General features: G+C 50.6%; 7 protein-coding genes across 7 annotated transcripts; 3 read left to right on the top strand and 4 right to left on the bottom strand.

Annotated features, from left to right (window-relative positions):
* Window positions 1-900: 900 nt before the first annotated feature.
* On the bottom strand, window positions 901-2,361 carry N7462_010652 (SYLF and SH3 domain-containing protein; the record flags this gene model as incomplete). Its single annotated transcript, XM_057082366.1, has 4 exons — window positions 901-922; window positions 992-2,055; window positions 2,126-2,229; window positions 2,274-2,361. The coding sequence occupies 4 exons, from the start codon at window positions 2,359-2,361 to the stop codon at window positions 901-903; spliced, it is 1,278 nt and encodes a 425-aa protein (XP_056929406.1).
* Window positions 2,362-3,619: 1,258 nt separating this feature from the next.
* On the top strand, window positions 3,620-5,572 carry gem1 (ERMES complex Ca(2+)-binding regulatory GTPase GEM1; the record flags this gene model as incomplete). Its single annotated transcript, XM_057082365.1, has 2 exons — window positions 3,620-3,629; window positions 3,681-5,572. The coding sequence occupies 2 exons, from the start codon at window positions 3,620-3,622 to the stop codon at window positions 5,570-5,572; spliced, it is 1,902 nt and encodes a 633-aa protein (XP_056929405.1).
* Window positions 5,573-5,710: 138 nt separating this feature from the next.
* Window positions 5,711-8,052, top strand: N7462_010650 (WD40 repeat domain-containing protein; the record flags this gene model as incomplete). The annotated part of the gene is made up of 3 exons (XM_057082364.1): window positions 5,711-5,730; window positions 6,474-6,616; window positions 6,716-8,052. 3 exons carry the CDS (start codon window positions 5,711-5,713, stop codon window positions 8,050-8,052), a joined length of 1,500 nt encoding a protein of 499 aa, XP_056929404.1.
* Window positions 8,053-8,762: 710 nt separating this feature from the next.
* On the bottom strand, window positions 8,763-9,649 carry N7462_010649 (uncharacterized protein; the record flags this gene model as incomplete). The annotated part of the gene is made up of 2 exons (XM_057082363.1): window positions 8,763-8,834; window positions 8,906-9,649. The coding sequence occupies 2 exons, from the start codon at window positions 9,647-9,649 to the stop codon at window positions 8,763-8,765; spliced, it is 816 nt and encodes a 271-aa protein (XP_056929403.1).
* Window positions 9,650-10,136: 487 nt separating this feature from the next.
* Window positions 10,137-11,526, bottom strand: N7462_010648 (GPI anchored serine-threonine rich family protein; the record flags this gene model as incomplete). The annotated part of the gene is made up of 5 exons (XM_057082362.1): window positions 10,137-10,324; window positions 10,438-11,060; window positions 11,134-11,280; window positions 11,340-11,418; window positions 11,475-11,526. The coding sequence occupies 5 exons, from the start codon at window positions 11,524-11,526 to the stop codon at window positions 10,137-10,139; spliced, it is 1,089 nt and encodes a 362-aa protein (XP_056929402.1).
* A 1,756-nt stretch (window positions 11,527-13,282) lies between these two features.
* Window positions 13,283-14,976, bottom strand: N7462_010647 (uncharacterized protein; the record flags this gene model as incomplete). The annotated part of the gene is made up of 3 exons (XM_057082361.1): window positions 13,283-13,789; window positions 13,851-14,225; window positions 14,287-14,976. The coding sequence occupies 3 exons, from the start codon at window positions 14,974-14,976 to the stop codon at window positions 13,283-13,285; spliced, it is 1,572 nt and encodes a 523-aa protein (XP_056929401.1).
* An 838-nt stretch (window positions 14,977-15,814) lies between these two features.
* N7462_010646 (uncharacterized protein) lies at window positions 15,815-17,525 on the top strand (the record flags this gene model as incomplete). The annotated part of the gene is made up of 3 exons (XM_057082360.1): window positions 15,815-15,844; window positions 15,907-16,513; window positions 16,672-17,525. The coding sequence occupies 3 exons, from the start codon at window positions 15,815-15,817 to the stop codon at window positions 17,523-17,525; spliced, it is 1,491 nt and encodes a 496-aa protein (XP_056929400.1).
* Window positions 17,526-17,532: the final 7 nt, after the last annotated feature.

Here is a 17,532-nt window from a genome sequence, read left to right as displayed (position 1 = left end):
GTACGACCGTGAGCGCGGCGAGCGCTGGCATCATCAGTCTGACTCGTCTGTTAAAACAGGCGTCCCTGCACCTCGAGGCTCAGAGAGTGCTGACCTCTTTCGCACACTACCTTTGTCAAATTCAGCCCACGCATGCAGCTGTGGTTCCCATTTTGTCGCCCCATAAGGGGTATCGGAGCTATAAAAAAATTGGCATGCATCGCAACATGCCATCAAATTCCTAGCCCTGGTTCTGAGCCCTCGACCAGGGTCTTCGACTTTCCGGGAGCCACGCTGGAATGTTGATTCCCAATCGTGATCTGATCATGGGCCTGCGGTGTCACTCGACTACGGGGAGCGGGAAGGAGGAGGGGTGCCGTTGTGCAAGTGTTGGCGTAAGCCATCAAATGTCCCGAGCGCCAGATCCAAAAGGAAAAGAAAAAAATTGATTTGGTATCACCCAAGCTGATGGGCTGGGCTGGCTTTAGGGCTGAAGTGAACACTCGATGAAGGAAAACAAAAAAAAAAAAGAAAGAAAGAAAGGTTATCTGCAATCAAAATAACAAGGAAACAAAACGGTGCAGATTCGAGTCTCTCTAGGATCGTGCTGAGGATCGTCCTGCTGACAGAAGCTCTCCACTGTGCGCAAACGCCACACGCCAGCGATCAAATGAAAAATGTTCCAGATACCTCGTGAGGGAGAGAGGGACCATCAATGAGAATGAGAAACTGCAGCGCTGAAGGAGATTGGAGCGAACACGAAATCGGTGAGAAGAGGGAATCGTAAATCCAACGCCCAAAGATATATTCAAACCAACCAAACGAGCCAGTCCTGTATGTTCACGGATGGAAAAAAGAGAGAGTCACCGGTTTGCTTCGAACGATATAGCTGGTAGAAGGCCTACTACACAGCCAATAAACTCAAGAAGAGTCAACGTAGTTGCTGGAACTCCATAGTTAGCTCATAATCTATATCGCCTTGCGCCTGGACGAGCTGTGGCTCAGAACTCACCTAGGAAAAATGCCGACGCGGTCTCCAATTCGGCCAGTCCACCAATCTTCCGCCTTCTCCGTTCGCTTAATGATCGTGATCACTTCACCCTTCTTGAACCCCAAGTCTCCTTCTTGGTCCGCATCAAACGTATACAGTGCTATTGCCTGGTCCGATCGAAGACCAGCACCCTGACCTGTCCGTTGCCCAAAGACCGGCTTAGGTGCGGACGGGCGGGTCGGTCGACGATCGGAGTAGGAATAATCATCCGCATCCAAAGTATTGCTCCGGTTGCGTCCAAGCTCGTAGTCGGTCGGAGGGGCGCGCGTAGTTGCCGAACGCCCAAGACCCCCGGCGGGCCGATCATATACATCGTCAGCCCAGGTATTTGCGCGACGGGGCTTGTCACGGTATTCATAGTCATCAGCGGTGTTGGCGCGGCTACGGGAGTTCCGCACGCCTTCGCCATAAGCATCGCCCGTTCGTCCCTCCCAAACCACATTGTCATGGCTATCGTCGTAGACAGGCATATCATTGTACATGGAATCGCCCGAATATGGGCTGCCCGCGGTTCCGTGGAAGGCGCGAGAGTTCAGGACGCGCATCAGCGCGTCGGTGGACGGTGGTGGTCGTACTGTACCGCTGAGAAGCTGGTTCGCGCTGATGCGGCTTTGATACATCTTCTCATTGGCATCCTTGCGCTCAACCAACATACTACCTTCCAAACTGACACCAGCAAAGAGACCCTTGGTCTTCGAGTAGGAGAAGATAGCAGCCACGCCTTTTGTGCTAGCCGCACCTGCCGCCTCTGCATTGCGGCCGACTGGACCCGCGGCGAGTGAGACATTTCCACCCAATGTAAGGGTTCCGAATTGTGAGAATGTGCGGACGGCAGCAGCGTCGTTGAGAATGAAAACGAAATCTGTCAGCTCGAAACCAATCTGTCCACCCACGCCGGCGCCGGCGGTCATAATTGCGGAGGGGGCCGACCAGGAGCCATCTGCGAGACGGGCGACGACGATACCGGAGCCGAATCGACCGGAGCCAATAAATCCCGCTTTCAGCACGGTGAGAATTGCAAGGCCCTGGAAGTGACTTGACCGTCAGTATGATGACTCGTGCCCGTTAGGTACCCCGCTTGTGGTAGTCTCTCACCTTTGCCCCCGCCAGAATTTCCGGCGGAATAACCTTGTCTGGACCAAAAGCCTGCTTGGGGTCCACGAAGGAGGTCAAGATCTTGGCCGCCTTCTTGCATTCACCTATTTACACCACAACGGGGGGTTAGCCGTGACATGCCGCGAACCGATTGCGGGGAAGCAGGGAGGGGAGCCATCAACAAGGTACGTACTGCTCAAAGACGCCGGCAGCGGGTTATGGATCCCGAGAGGCATCTTCACGGTGGTATTCAAGCAGGGAGAGAAGACGAATGAGCACGAAGAACGCAAGAGGTAGGGGCCGAAGAAGGAGGCTGTTGGACTCGAAAGGTCGGGCAGGTTAGTCAGTAGATGGGGCGGAAGTGGGCCTATGACGAGCGACGCGGGACAGCGGTTCGTGGAGGCCGTTAGGGCGGACGTGGGTTCGCCGTGCAGGAGAAGGGCAAGATTGCAGGATCTTGGAATGGCTTTGTCTTCGTCTGGGGCCCAAGAGAACAAGACACTTGTTCGACTCGGGGCTTTTGCCGTGCAGTCTGACTCCGCAAAAGCTCATATGCACTATCATATATTGTGGCGCAGCAACAGCGATACAGCCTCACTGGCCAATCCTAGCCGAAGATAGATGATGGCCAAGAATAATACTATGGAACAGAACAATGGCACCCAAAAGAGCAACATGACGAAGGAAATTGTAGCTTTACTCTTCACTGCATGTATCCATATATATCACCTACCATGCGTAGACTTTTCGTTCATCAAGGCTCTTTCGATCTGGTCCTTGAGGGTATGAAGTCAGAAAAATCTATCAAGCCCAAGCTTGCTCCTGGCTTTGGCAAGAAGCCTACAACCTCATTTTACTAATCTTTGATTATGCCGTGTTTCTATCTTACATATATTACTAGTGTCGTGTCTATTTAGCTATCTGAACCACCATCAGACTCGGCTGATTAAGTTGAAGGATGCTATAACTATATACCGACTCGTAAATCGCTGGCCAGACTTCCGTTAAAGCCACATATTTATGTCATCAATATATTGAATCTTCACCTTCATTTGTGAGATCATTTTGGCTTAGAGAATAATTACTACCACTCTTCTCGTTCACTGGATGAAAGCTTCCTACATTAATATTGATCGACTTGACTCGAAGAACCATTATCCGCCACTTCTAATGCTTTTTTTTTTTCAGAAGAAAGAAAGCCTCAAAAATTCGCGGTGAGATCATTAAATTACAGTCAATCTGACCAACCGAGACTTTGCAGTACACAGCAACAAGATTCCGTGCAATTTCAGACGACGATACATTTGCGTAGTGTGCAGCGTGCAGAAAGAGATGCCGAAATGCAGAAGCGGGTCCACATCTCGGCTTGGCGTTGGCCATCCGCGACTTGAGTCCACGCGCATCGCTCATCCCTACACCCGAGGAACCCCCAGGTTTTGGCGTCACGACCATGAACAGATTATAGTTGCAGCTGGATTCTCTTTCAATGCGCCGATGGCTACCGGTAAGGGGATCATGACATGCGGAATCCTACCGGGTCACTAACATGCCCAAGTTCGGATCTGTGTCTGCGGCGACGAGGGCACCGGCAAGTCCAGCCTCATCACCTCGTTGGTGAAAGGTGTCTTCGTCACCAATAAGATTCAGCCTGTACTCCCCCAGATTACTATTCCTCCCACCATCGGAACCCCTGAAAATGTCACCACCACAACCGTCGTCGATACCTCGGCCGTTCCGCAGGAGCGCAACAACCTCGCGCGCGAGATCCGGAAGTCCAATGTGATCCTTCTCGTGTACTCCGACCACTATAGCTACGAACGTGTCGCGCTCTTTTGGCTCCCATATTTCAGATCCCTTGGAGTCAATGTACCCGTCGTCCTGTGCGCCAATAAGTCAGACCTAGCGGCCGATCATAGCGAGGCGCAGGTGGTCGAGGAGGAGATGCTACCTTTGATGTCGGAGTTCAAGGAGATCGATTCGTGCATTCGGACCAGCGCTCGGGAGCATCGCAATGTCAATGAGGCCTTCTTCGTTTGCCAAAAAGCAGTCACCCATCCAATCGCGCCCCTGTTCGACTCCAAGGAGGCCTCCCTGAAACCCGCGGCCGTGGCCGCCCTCCAACGCATCTTTTACCTGAGCGACAAGGACCGAGATGGGTATCTCTCCGATAAGGAAATATCCGAGTTTCAAACTCGGTGCTTTGGCAAGTCCTTGAGCGAGGAGGATCTAGCACATATCAAGGACACGATCCAGAAGAACTACCCGGAGTCCGTGACCGAGTCAGGCATTGACTGCTGCGGATTCATCCATTTGAATAAGTTATATGCGGAGAAAGGGCGCCATGAAACAGTTTGGATCATCCTCCGTGCATTTCAGTACACCGATAACCTCTCTCTGCAAGAGAATTTCTTGCACCCCCGATTTGAAGTACCTCCCTTTGCATCTGCGGAGCTTTCTCCAGAAGGTTATCGCTTTTTTGTGAACCTCTTCCTGCTCTCCGACAAGGACAATGATGGCGGATTGAATGATACCGAGCTCGCATCACTGTTCGCTCCGACTCCTGGTCTTCCTGCGTCCTGGGCCGATGGCTCATTCCCGTCCTCTACGGTCCGCAATGAGGCCGGCCATGTGACCCTTCAGGGTTGGCTGGCCCAGTGGAGCATGACCACATTCATGTCCCCGAAAACTACGCTCGAATACTTAGCCTACCTGGGCTTCGAGTCGTCCGACCGCAGCAATCCCTCTACGACTGCCGCGTTAAAGGTCACCCGGCCTCGCAAGAGACGGCGGCGTCCTGGGCGTGTCGGTCGCAATGTTGTCCAGTGCCATGTTCTTGGAGCGTCCGGATCTGGCAAATCCGCCCTCCTTGATGCGCTGCTCTCGCGTGGATTCAGTACCACGTACCACCCCACCATCCAACCTCGTACAGCTGTCAACACCGTTGAGCTGCCTGGTGGTAAGCAGTGCTATTTAATCATGGATGAACTGGGGGAACTGGAACCCGCAATCCTTGAGAACCAGGCCAAACTACTCGACCAATGTGATGTGATTGCATACACGTACGACTCCTCCGACCCCGACTCTTTTGCTTACATCCTCGCTCTCCGCGCCAAGTATCCACATCTGGAGGACTTGCCGAGTGTCTTCATCGCGCTCAAGGCGGATTTGGACCGAACAACCCAACGGGCGGAGCACCAGCCCCATGAATACACGGCCTTGTTGAACATGCCCAGTACGCCTCTTCACGTGAGTGTCACTTGGACTTCCATTCAAGAGGTTTTTGTACACATTGCAGAAGCGGCGATGGAGCCCAGCACTGCGTTCCCCCGCAGCGAGGAGGACGTGGAAGGGAAATGGATGTCGTGGGGCATTGCCTTGGGGGCGGTAGTTTGCGCGGGGGCGGCCGCCGTGATGATTTGGCGGCGCGTTAGTGGCAGTGGACAGTAGGCACTCTGTTGCGTAGGCACTCTTTTGCGTAGATCATGATTTTGTTTGAATAATACCCATTCCTCTGTCTCTGTCCCTGCCTCTCGCTCTCTCTCCATGGACTGCCCTGTAGATGTGTGAATGTATCGATGTGTCGACATGCACGGAGTAGCTCGGTGGTCGACGTTGTCGATGTGCCGGCGCCAAACTCGGCTCGCCCGGAGTTCGCCCGGAGCCCCGCCAGGCACGAGACTTGCCTCCGCGCGCCTTTACCCCGGACGTTTCGCTGATCCCAACTCCCCCAACTCCCCAACCTGCCAACCCGTCTCTCCGACCCTCCGACCCTCCGACGCTGTGACGCTCTTCCTGTTCTCCTTCAGACTCGCACTCTGAGCCGTCTATATTACACGCCTGCCTCAATCCTTCCCGATTTCCGCCAACCTCTCGTCCGACGCTTTGCTTCCCCTCCTCCCGTGGCCGTGTCTTAGGTTCTCTGGCGTGTCCCGGGACTTGAGATCAGCCCGATTGGAAGCCCGATTGGGGGCTCTTGGATATCAAAACTCTAGAAAGACGCCGACGGAACTTGGACCATTCCTCCTTAGACCCTTGGTTGTTTGGCTGCAGACGACCCTGTGATCTGACTGTTGTGTGACGCCCGATTCCATCTTGGTCGAAATCGAAAGTATAAGCGGACTACCCTAGTCACCATGTTGTAAGACCTCCTCTTCGTCCGACTCCTCTTTTGGGCGGGGATGTGTCTGTTCGAGGACTCTCCCACAACGTCATGTCTCCAAGCTCCACTCCATACATCAGACCACTTCGGAGCACGCCATCTTCGGCTCCCGAACGACTCCTCCTTCTCCTCTCCTGGCTATTTCGAGAATCGCCTTTTCAACCAGCTGTGACTGACTCGCTCAAACAGTGTCTTACCGCCACCTCCCCCTCGCTATACCATCCCTGTCGCGTATGCGGCAGGGGCTGCCAATGGCATGGCTGTCCCGGTGGTCGAAACGAACAACACAATCACTCACCCGGACAGCGGATGCCCATTACAAGTCGGAGAAGGTAAGTGATCGGTCGGCCTCGTAGATCGACATGAGCACCCTCGGAGGGCCTACCGGTTCCACAATGAGGCTAATTGGAATCCTCTTCCCACCCCGCCAGGTACCTACACACTGAAGGATGACCTACTACTGGCAACACCGCCGCCTCATCCGTCAGAAGCGCCAATTATCAATCCCAACCCGCTAGCAACAGTCCCGTCGCCTCCGACAGCAGGCGTCAAGGTCTCACTAGTGAGCCTGGACCCGCGCAAGAAGCCGCCAACTTTCTTGAAGACCGCCGTGGCAGCACCCCAATTCGGCGATGGGAACGCGGCCCTAACACCGCCTACGCCACAGGCCAAGGATGCCTCCAAGAAGCGGAAGCCAAAGAACAACATCATCAAGAGCAGTTCCTCGTTCGTCTCGCGAGTCATAACGCACGAAACGTCAGCGAAGCGACTAAATGACCGCGACCCAAATGGTGTTTTTGCCTTTGCGAATATCAACCGAGCTTTCCAGTGGTTGGATCTCAATTCGGCACAGAAGGAGGAGCACCTCACCAAGGTTCTCTTCACCAAGGCGCACATGCTGTGCCATGATATCAACGAAGTGACCAAGACGGCGTCGCACCTGGATATTGTGATGGGCTCTTCCGCCGGCGACATCATCTGGTATGAGCCCATGTCGCAGAAGTATGCGCGCATCAATAAGAACGGAGTCATCAACAACTCCCCTGTCACAAACATCAAGTGGTTACCGGGCTCAGAGAACCTGTTCATGGCGTCGCATGCAAACGGTGTCTTGGTTGTCTACGATAAGGAGAAAGATGATGCGCTCTTCACCCCCGAAGCCACGGGCCAGTCCGATTCCAGCCGGTTCCCCCTTGAAGTTTTGAAGTCCGTCCACTCCAAAAACCAGAAGACGAACCCGGTGTCGCTGTGGAAGCTGGCGAACCAGAAGATATCTCATTTCTCCTTTTCTCCGGACCAGCGGCACCTGGCTATCGTTCTCGAGGATGGATCACTTCGAATCATGGATTATCTGAAAGAAGAGTATGTCGTATATCTGCCCATTCGTCTTTGTTCTCAGCGGGGGGCTAACCAACAATCCAGGGTCCTTGATATTTTCCGTAGCTATTACGGCGGCTTGATCTGTGTCTGCTGGTCGCCTGACGGCAAGTATATTGTGACTGGCGGCCAGGATGATCTGTTAACTATCTGGTCCTTCCCCGAGCGCAAGATAGTTGCGCGCTGCCAGGGTCACAATTCCTGGGTGTCTGCCGTGGCCTTTGATCCTTGGCGCTGTGACCAGAAAACCTACCGATTTGGCAGTGTTGGTGATGACTGCCGGCTGCTGCTGTGGGATTTCAGCGTCGGCATGTTGCACCGTCCCAGGGCGGTTAGTATCTCCCTCTATTACTGGAATCAATTCCGTCAGAGCCCCTCTAACAAGATGTAATAGCACCATCAAGTTTCCGCTCGGCATCGCTCTAGTCTCGTTATGCCGGGCACGCAAACATCCAACCGGCATCGGGCTGATAGTGGTGGCAATCGGTTAAGATCTGACTCCGATCGAACGGAGAAGTATGACGGAGACTTTGACCCGATGGCTAGCCACCCAGTTGAGCCGCGCGCGCGAACAGCTCTTCTGCCGCCGATCATGGTAAGCATTGTTCCCGACACTTATTTGGTACCCTGACGCAAGGCTTACGCTGTCAATCAGTCTAAGATCGTTGGTGAAGATCCTATCTGCTGGCTTGGGTTTCAAAAGGATTGTATCATGACATCTTCTCTTGAAGGTTGGCACCCCCCTTCCCCTCCTCCCCACGGACGTATAGGTCATACCCTCTTTGCTAACTTTTCAACTCCAGGGCATATCCGAACCTGGGATCGACCCAGTGACAGCGTGGTCCATCACGACCACCGCCTGTGATTTGACGGAAGGGATCAATCTCACTGAAGTCGTTCTTCAACATGCCATGGCAGGTCTACTCCCGTTCAGGTTAATCTTCTCAAGTCTTTTGTATGATGGATTTTCTCAGCGTTGCAGGCGGGCGGTCGAATGTTTCATTATCATAGTTATTTCCAGATACCCAATCGATCAAGCTCCCACCAAAACAATCCATATCATTTCCCACAACGCAAGAAACCCGCCCCATCCTATTGCAATCACAGCTTCGAACCCCCCATCCCTTCAACATCGAACTCCGTCGTGCACAGCAGAAACGTATCCCGAAGTGCCTAGGCTCATTAGCTCGACTCGTACCCGCAGATAGCCCACAGCTCCCTCTCCAGATGTCATTGCTACTTACCGACAGCCGATACTTCTCATTAATAGCCTGGTAATCTTCACCAGCTAGCATATCACAGAAATGCCGAATCGACGGGTAATGAACGATCGAGATCTCATTCCACCACTCCTGCGGATTGCCACGGGCCCCGCGCGAATCGCTCCCCTCCTGCGGCGGCACCACATTGCCGACCAATTTCGCGTTACCGCCGCGCCGGCCTGCGACAGGAATGAAGGCCTGACCGTATTGGTAGTAGCTCTGTTTACCCTCTGGGTGAAAGTGCAGCAGGTTCAGCATTGTGACAGGACCGGGGTGCGTTGTGGACAGACTGTCCATGAAGCGCAGGAGCGGCGGCGAGACTTCCAGGTTCTGGGAGCTTGAGGTGCCGCCGGCCTGCTGAAGGGCGGCGAGGGAGCCTGTGAGAGGCTGGTGGGGGGCACTTTTGAGGGTGGAGTCGCGCTGGGGGTAGGAGGAGAGGAGGGCGGAGGGGATGCCTGTGGTAAGTTTGTATTCGGCGTGGATGCGGGGCCGGAGGTAAGGTGGGATGGGATCGGGTGTTGGGGGTGTGGTTTGGAGGAGGACCAGGAGGTCCCAGGGTGTCGTGGCGAGGGGATTGTTGTCAAGGATGGTTGGGTGGATTACAATGTGTCTTGGGCGGGAAGCCACGAGAACTTGGGTATTTGGCGATTGCTTGAGTTGTTGAACGAGGGATACTGGATCTGTTCCCTGGGTGAGAGCGAGAAGATGGAGCGTTGCGACCGGCATTGTGGTGGACCGTGGGGTTTTGCACGAAGCGCTATATTATTGTATCAATATGAACCATAGGAGTGGGACGAGACGAATGGGAAGGGGGAGAAATCCAATTCTATAAATCATACGTAGTTCTGCGGAGAAGCTGTTGGATCGGCAAAAGCAATGCCGAGGTCTACTGGCTACGGGAGATCATTTATCATTGGTCGAGGTAAAATCGGAGGTGGAACGAGTTCCCAGAAATATAGAAAGAGGCAGGATATTATTGCATTTGCATTAAGGGGATGGACATGTCATAAATCCCGATTCATAAAACACACTAACATCAAATCCAATTATAACAAAGGGCAAGCCCGAACCGAGAAATATAGTTTGCCTTTTACAGGCCGGATATATCGGGGATCCGCCGCGCTAGCCTACCAAAAGTATCTCATTTTCACATCTGAAGCAGCTGCTCAGGTTCAGCACTACATATTGCCACTGGCGAGCTGATTGAAATCCATTAAAGAGCAAGGGCAACGAGACCCAGAAGCAAACTGCCGGCTTGGTTGGGGGGCATCAGCACTCCGGCCGCATTGGAGGTGGTGGAAGCTGCTGCGGTGGAGGTAGATTCCATGGTCTTGGTATGCTTGGTGGTGGTTGTGCTGACGGTCGACTTTGTTGTCGAAGAAGACGTAGTCGAAGAAGTCTCTGTGCAGGAGGATGAAGTTAGTTATTTGATATGTAGAGATATGTTGGTGGCAAAATCGATAGAACAAGACGAAAAAAATTGGAAACCAAAAAACGTCGCACCATATACTCACCCGGAGTACTGGTGCTTGTGGAACGAGAAGTAGAAGAAAGAGTTTTGGTTTTGGTCTTGGTATGAGAAGAAAAGGTAGAGGCAGAAGCAGGAGTAGAAGTAGACGTGAGGGCTGAAGAAGTAGATGAATGAGTCGTTGCACGAGTAGAGGAAGAGCTAATAACAGAAGTGCTTAAGGAAGTGAAACTACTCGAGACGGAGCTCAAGGAAGAAGAGGTAATAAGAGTGGAAGATGAAGGAGTGGGAGAAGGGGTGGTAGACGCACTTGTAGAAGAGGCCGTCATAGAAGATGAAGTAGGTGAAGAAGTAGAGGAATGAGAGGTGGTATGGGAAGACGCACTGGTGGAGGTGTGAGTAGTAGTCGCAGAAGTAGAAGAAGCAGTCGAAGAAGGAGTAGAAGAAGCAGAAGTCGAAGAAGTACTGGCAGTGGTTGACGCTGAAGTGGAAGTAGAAAGCATGGATGTCGAAGCAGAAGTAGACATAGATTCACTAGCAGTGCTGGACTCCTTACCAGAGCTAGAGTCTGAAGCAGATGCAACTTTTTGGTCAGTCACTTTAAACTGCTGAGACTGAGCAAGAATGCCATTGTCGGCATCAGAGATAAAATTGATTTGATAGCCACCACTGCAGCATAGTTTGTATTTCAGTAAGCGAGTAGCGAAGCGAGGGTTTCTTTGCTGCACGGAATTGCACCCACCCAGTGTCGGTCCCCTTCAAATCCTTATCATTGCCTTTGATTGTGTAGGAGCCTTTTGAGGAATCCACGTCGGAGGCGACAAGGGTTTCCGTGTTTGGATAGACATTCTGATTCACCAGGTAAATGGAAAATGTGGCAGGATCGGTTCTGCCAGTGGTAAGTAACACCCAAGCAGCGTGGGCCTGTCATAAAATAGGTCTACGAACTGAACATATTTCCATTTTATAGTGACAGGCTGATCCCAGTTGATCTTCTCACCCTTAGCAGGAGAAGTAACATATAAACCTGTTGCAATGTTAAAAAAAGATATTTTTAAATATTGGGAAGCTCATCTTGCATGCCTGCAGCAGTGGCAGTAAATGCCACTAGGGATGACACAATAGCAATACGCATTATGTTTGGTGAAGCTGGCCACTTGATTAAGCAAGAGATAGAGACTAGAGATATTCCAAATTCACGGTTCGATCAGGAAGGGGTAAAGCAAAAAGAATGAAGAAAGTGAAGCTGAGAGAAAAGGAGGTCAAGAGACAGCGAGAGTGAGGAGCAATATGTTACCCGCTTTATACGGTTACGAAACGACCCTTTTCGTCACTGGGGTCTGTCCCTTAGTTACATGCCCAGCTTTATTTCTGGACTGGGGTACTCATGATGGTTTAATGCGCCATGTCCCGTACTCCCAGCCTCCGTGGAGTACAAGAGGACAAGAAGGGATAGCAAAGCTGGATCAGTATCTAGGGGTAATCAAGTCGAACATTCGTTGAAGCAATGATTGGGATCGCAGTAGCTTCAGAAAACACCACTCTTAGCCCAGACTGGAATGGTTAACCGGCAATCCTATGCTGCACAGCCTATGTGATTCCCAACCGGCCGCGTGTCATGGTTCCTGTTTAGTGCCTGTCCATATTTCAAGTGAGCGTGTCTAGCGGCGCTTTGATACCGATCGCATCGAGATAATTGGTTCCGTTACTCCTTCTCTAGGATAACCGCTGTAGCCCGCTTAGTGGCGGGAGTGTATCGAGTCGTAGATGCAATGAGATAGTCCTAAAGAATCTCATGGAGTGCCATACTTGACCTCAAAGCTAGCCGATAATAGGATATAATAATAGAAAGCGGTCTTCAAAATCATTCTGATGACGTGGACTTTAAGCTCCAAGATCCACAGCCTCATGCCAAGGAATGACAGTGAGCTCAATTTAGGACATATGATGCAGGTTGGCTGTTTATCAAAGAGGGACCATAAACAACCCGAATGTAATACAACGAATCCGAGTGCCCTGGAGCATCGGAACAGCTGGATAACCTTACACATAGTCTCGGATGACGACCATGGTCTTAGGTAGGACAAATCCAAAAGCCGGGTTCAAGTGTATTTCCAACTCGACCTTTTCATTTTCGAAGCTCAAAATCCTCGAATCGCAAAGTCAGAAGTTGGTATACGCAAAATAAGGGTATTTTTCCTTCAAAGATATAGTCTTTCCAGAGTATATTCTGAGAAATATGTGACTATATCAATGCGTTGTTTGGTATAGTTCATGGCCAGTAGGTTCCTGTGTGACTTCGGAAGGGTATTGATTGGACAGCAACCTGGGACGTATCAAAATATTTCAAGTCACTAGTCTGGTTGCACCTCTGGATCCCTGAGCTAGTTGTCTACGTAAACAAGGCGTCGTCAGGCTCTGACGCATATCTGTGCTCCCTCCCCAAGCGGTCACGGCGGTAGAACTGGAAGGTCTGATCAGCTTGAAGAGTGGTCTCTTTATCTCAGGGGAATATCAGATTGAGAATTATCCTTAAAGTCTTTGGAGTCATTCCAGAAGAACATAAATGGTAGTGCAAGGTTTGAAATCAGATCCACACCTAAAATCTAGGTGAATAGATAATGATAGGACATGGTTTTACGATGTATTTCGAAATCTGCCAAATTCCAGTGCCAAATGGTTAATTCAATGGATATCAAGTCCTTAAATTGATGTATGGTTGTCTATCAGTTGGCGCTACACCATGCATGTCATAATGATCTCGAAACAATCGCCACCTGATTCAACATCACTTCACATGGCACATCAGTTCTCCCCTAACGACACAATATCTGTAGATACTAAAACAATGATGGAGATGAATTTGATCGACATTGAATATCTGTTCCACCTCACTGTGCGATGAGACTTCGCCCACCATCAGCAGTCACGCGTTTCCGAATTCGAATGTGAGCATAGTTGGTACCCAGCTGAATTGGTCGATGACTGTCCGCTGTGATTTCCTCGTTGTCAATCATGCTATTTGAGCCATGGAGCTTTGACTGCATTCCAAGCTCCACATTACCCCGTATAACATCCAACAAGGCAGTTGGGCAAAATAGGAGTGCTTCTCCAGTAGAGAGCTGAACAATACGTCGAAACAGGTCACGTTCAACAATATCTTTTGTGTATGATTTGTCAGCATCCGCGCCCGCGAGATGGGCTTTAATGGATTGAAACCATGCCGGAGATGTGAAACGGTGTATGATGGTCATATTGCAAAGATCGAGGAGTGATGGCGCAATTGTAGGTTCCTGGGTGGCGATCACAACTCGTGTCCCGAGGTGGCGTTGTTGACGAACAATCGAGAGAAGAGTTTCTGTAAGATCTAAAGCCTCTGATGATGTTGATGTGAGGAACTACAAGATGGGGTTAATGTTAGGTGATTATTCGAAACAGTGGTTTCATTAAGTGAAGTACCTTATGAGCCTCATCAAATGCGAGAATACGGCCAGACTGATGTTGATCTCCAAGGAAAAGGGAAATGCAAATGTTGAACAACGCACATGCATCATCAGGTCCAATAAAGGGCGAGCTCAGATCGATGATTGTCAGCGAGCCCTTGGCAAAAGTCCACTGGGTTTCTGCTCGAGCTGAGGCCTTCATGTTTTTTTTGGCTCCAGGCACAGAGCCCGGTTCAAAAAAAGATTCCAAACCGTCCAGCCGCATTCGAAGAGGGGTCTGTTGCGTTTTCATGAATTCCTCTTCTTCCAGAATGCATTTGAACAATGCGTAATCGAACGTGTCACGTCCTTGGTTTGTGATAGCCATATCACGTAGGATCTTCATGACCATCTAAAAAGTTTGATAGATCAGCACAGAATCATTCAAAAGTATTGCTGGATCGGGAAATCACCTCAACGTATAATGGTTGACCTGCCATGCTTTCAATACCCATTAAGGTCTTCATCATGCTAATGTTGAGACCCTTAACTGGCAAATACATGGGCTCAACCGTCAGCTTTTCTGACACGTCACCGAGACCTGGAAGATTGGTGTATGCTTTCTTCATGGCCAGAAAGTTTGTTGGAGAAACAAACACTCGAACTGGAATTTGAGACGAGCATAAATAGGCTGCCTCACATATTTGGGTGTTGGAAAAGCCTGTGAACCTGTCATAGTGAAAAATGACGCCAGAGAGCGGTGCAGTTAGATGACCAACGGGAGACGACGGAAAGAGATAATTCTCCAGCAGACAAGACAGGGTATGACTTTTCCCACTACCTTGGCTTCCACATATGAATGTCGACCATGGGGCGGCTGAATTCATGTACACCAGAGAGTTCCCAGAGATCGAATTGGAGGAGTCCTGGGCCCTGTGACCGATAAGACCATACTGAGGAAATATATGATTCCCCTCATTGCCGTTCCCGGGGTATCTCGCAGCGAGCACTAACCGAGATGGCAAAGAAAATAATGGGGTTGTAATGATTTCCTCTGGTAGCACATGCCTCCTGTTTTCAGATTGAATGTCATTGGTATCATCTAGGTTGAGAAACTCCACGTGTTTTGCTACCTCCGCATGGGATTCCAGAACCGGGGCCATTTTGAGGACGTGGGAATTTGAGGGAAAGTGGAAGGTGTTGGAGAAGTGGAGAATAGGAGAGAGTTGATATAGAGGGGGGAGGCAGGGATCCAAAAGGGAGATATAAAACCAACGGATGGAGTCAGGTGTCGTTTGCTGAAAGAAGTTAATAAAAGTAGGGCAATGCATCATGAGCTCCACATATCATTGTTGTTTTTTTGTATGCATATTCTCTGTTCACTCTCGTATCCGCGCATTGATATCATATGTGCACTTCTTACCTTTATGCACCACTCGTGCCATGATATTGCTGGCCAACCTATATGACTTCATTTTATCAAGCAGTCAAGGCGACTATATTGGAGGATCTTAACGTTTATAGATGATACAGAAACAAGACTATCCATTGTCTCGTTGGTTCTTAGGGGGCCTGATCAAGCCTAGTCAAAAGAGGTATATTACCAACAAGATTGGATCATCTTGCCTAGATAGAGCCAAATATACACTGATATGCAACTCATTATATGCACGGTATTGAACAATGAAGGACCGCTTCATTGAAGGTGTCGTTATTCAAAGGCGGTCAACTTTGAATCACGAGGCTAAGGCGGTTCCCACGCGCTGGCAGAAAAACAGCTGCGGGTACCCCCGCCAAGGTCGCCTTGACACTATCCTGAAGCTTCTCCGGCACGTCGCACTGGCTGTGTTTTGTGGCTGTATCCATGAAAATTGTCTGCCCTATCTTGCAAAGACTCAAAAACTTTACAAGCTCTTATCAGTCTGGAGACTTGTGCGCTCTCAAAACGAGGCATGCTCATCGTACCCCGCATCATTACATGCACCTCCCCCGTCAGTCAAGATGGGAGACCATGACGATGATGTGAAAAGTGTAAGTTGAATTTTGGTCTCTAGAAGCTCGGAGTCATTGGTGTTCAATGGCTTATTCCACAGGAGCTCGAGAAATTTTACTGCCCACCGGTAGACTCCGCCTTGTTCGCCGCAATCGTCGCAGATTATGACCTCGCCAAATCCGAAGATGTCCAAACAATGCGCCAGACCCTGGATTCGATAAAGGAACTGGCAGTGCAGCAAGAGGATCTCCCCTTCGATCCATCAGGAACAGCCAACGACCAGGTCGACGCTACCGAGGTGGGGGGACACTCCTCTGACTTTGATTTATCGAATCTGGGTCAAGATGAACTTCGGACCATGACCGATGCTACCAGTCAGACATCACACTGTTTTGGAGGCGGGAGTAATGACAACAGCTTCAAGTTTCGATCCACATCGGGCACCACATATACCATTGCAGCTGATGGGTCCGTTCAGCTTTCAGGGGGGACAGAGGAAAGCAAGCTCGCCTTACTCAAAGAGATGTTTCCAGGCATTTCCGTGTTCGACGTTAGTCAGGTTTTGAAGAAAAGTAATGGAGACATGGAGAAATCCATGGACGTCTTATTGAACCAATCTTTCTTCGATGAGACCCAGACAGCTGAAGATCATGTTGTTGTACCTAAAGGACTTGACGGATTTGTCGATGAGATCCCTGATATTGGCCGTCAGAAAGGCAAAAAAAAAAACGCAACAAAAATCAAAAGCTCCATGGCGCTCCCTCGCCATCGGATGATGGCCCACCCGTCAACAAATGGGAAACTGGGCAGACCGATATCGAGTTTATTTGCTCACGTACTCCGGGCCTTACCAGACCAAAAGTAGCATCTGCCTACACGGCAAACCAAAGATCCCTCTCCGCAACCATTAAAGCCCTGGCTTTGGCTGAAGCCCCAAATGAAAATGCCGAGATCGACGGAGATATTGTCCTACGGCAACAGGTCAATGAGCTTGCTCGAGATTATTCCAATATTCCCACGGCCACACTTGCAGGATTGCTCAGAATCACCCAGAATCTCATCTCTGCAGCAACTGAATTGGCAGCAGAGATGGTTCGTCAACCATCATTAATCAATATCTCTGAAATTGTGACAATCCAAGCACCTGCATTGAACCTGGACAATGAGGTTGATCAGGTTGCTGGATCCCGAAGTCGAGGCCACGGGAGCATCCCGAGCACTCGCGGATTTGAGGAAGAAACTGCCGCCGCGAACATTCATTTTGCCAGGAGAATGGCTGCGAACGCACAGGCAGCCCAAGCCGCTCGCAAAGCCAAATCCAACCCCTTATATGGCGGTGCTTCAGCAGTCTACCGGCAGCGGGCTCAGGAAGAACGTGACCTTGCAATGCGACATCAAGCTGCCGCGTCGGATCGACTTGTGGATCAAAATTCCTTGAACGGGGATCTTGATCTACACGGATGTACAGTTCCCCAGGCGGTTCGCATCGCCCACGATCGTGTCGAGGCCTGGTGGGATAGTCTGGGTGATACCAAGCATATCCGCGGTGGTGGCAAACATGTCCACGGTGGTTATAAGATCATTACGGGTGTTGGACTTCATAGTCGTGATGGCACTTCGCGCCTTGGCCCTGCTGTTAGTAGGGCATTGATCAGTGCAGGCTGGAGAGTGGAGATTGGGAGAGGCTTCATTACTGTCATCGGAGTGGAGCGAGGATGAACTTGCC

The sequence above is a fragment of the Penicillium macrosclerotiorum genome (genome assembly GCF_028827735.1).
Source record: "Penicillium macrosclerotiorum strain IBT 26536 chromosome Unknown utg000010l_segment0_segment0, whole genome shotgun sequence".
NCBI lineage: Eukaryota > Fungi > Ascomycota > Eurotiomycetes > Eurotiales > Aspergillaceae > Penicillium > Penicillium macrosclerotiorum.
The sequence above is the reverse complement of the archived record's forward strand: the minus strand, read 5'-3'. Positions and strand labels throughout refer to the sequence as shown.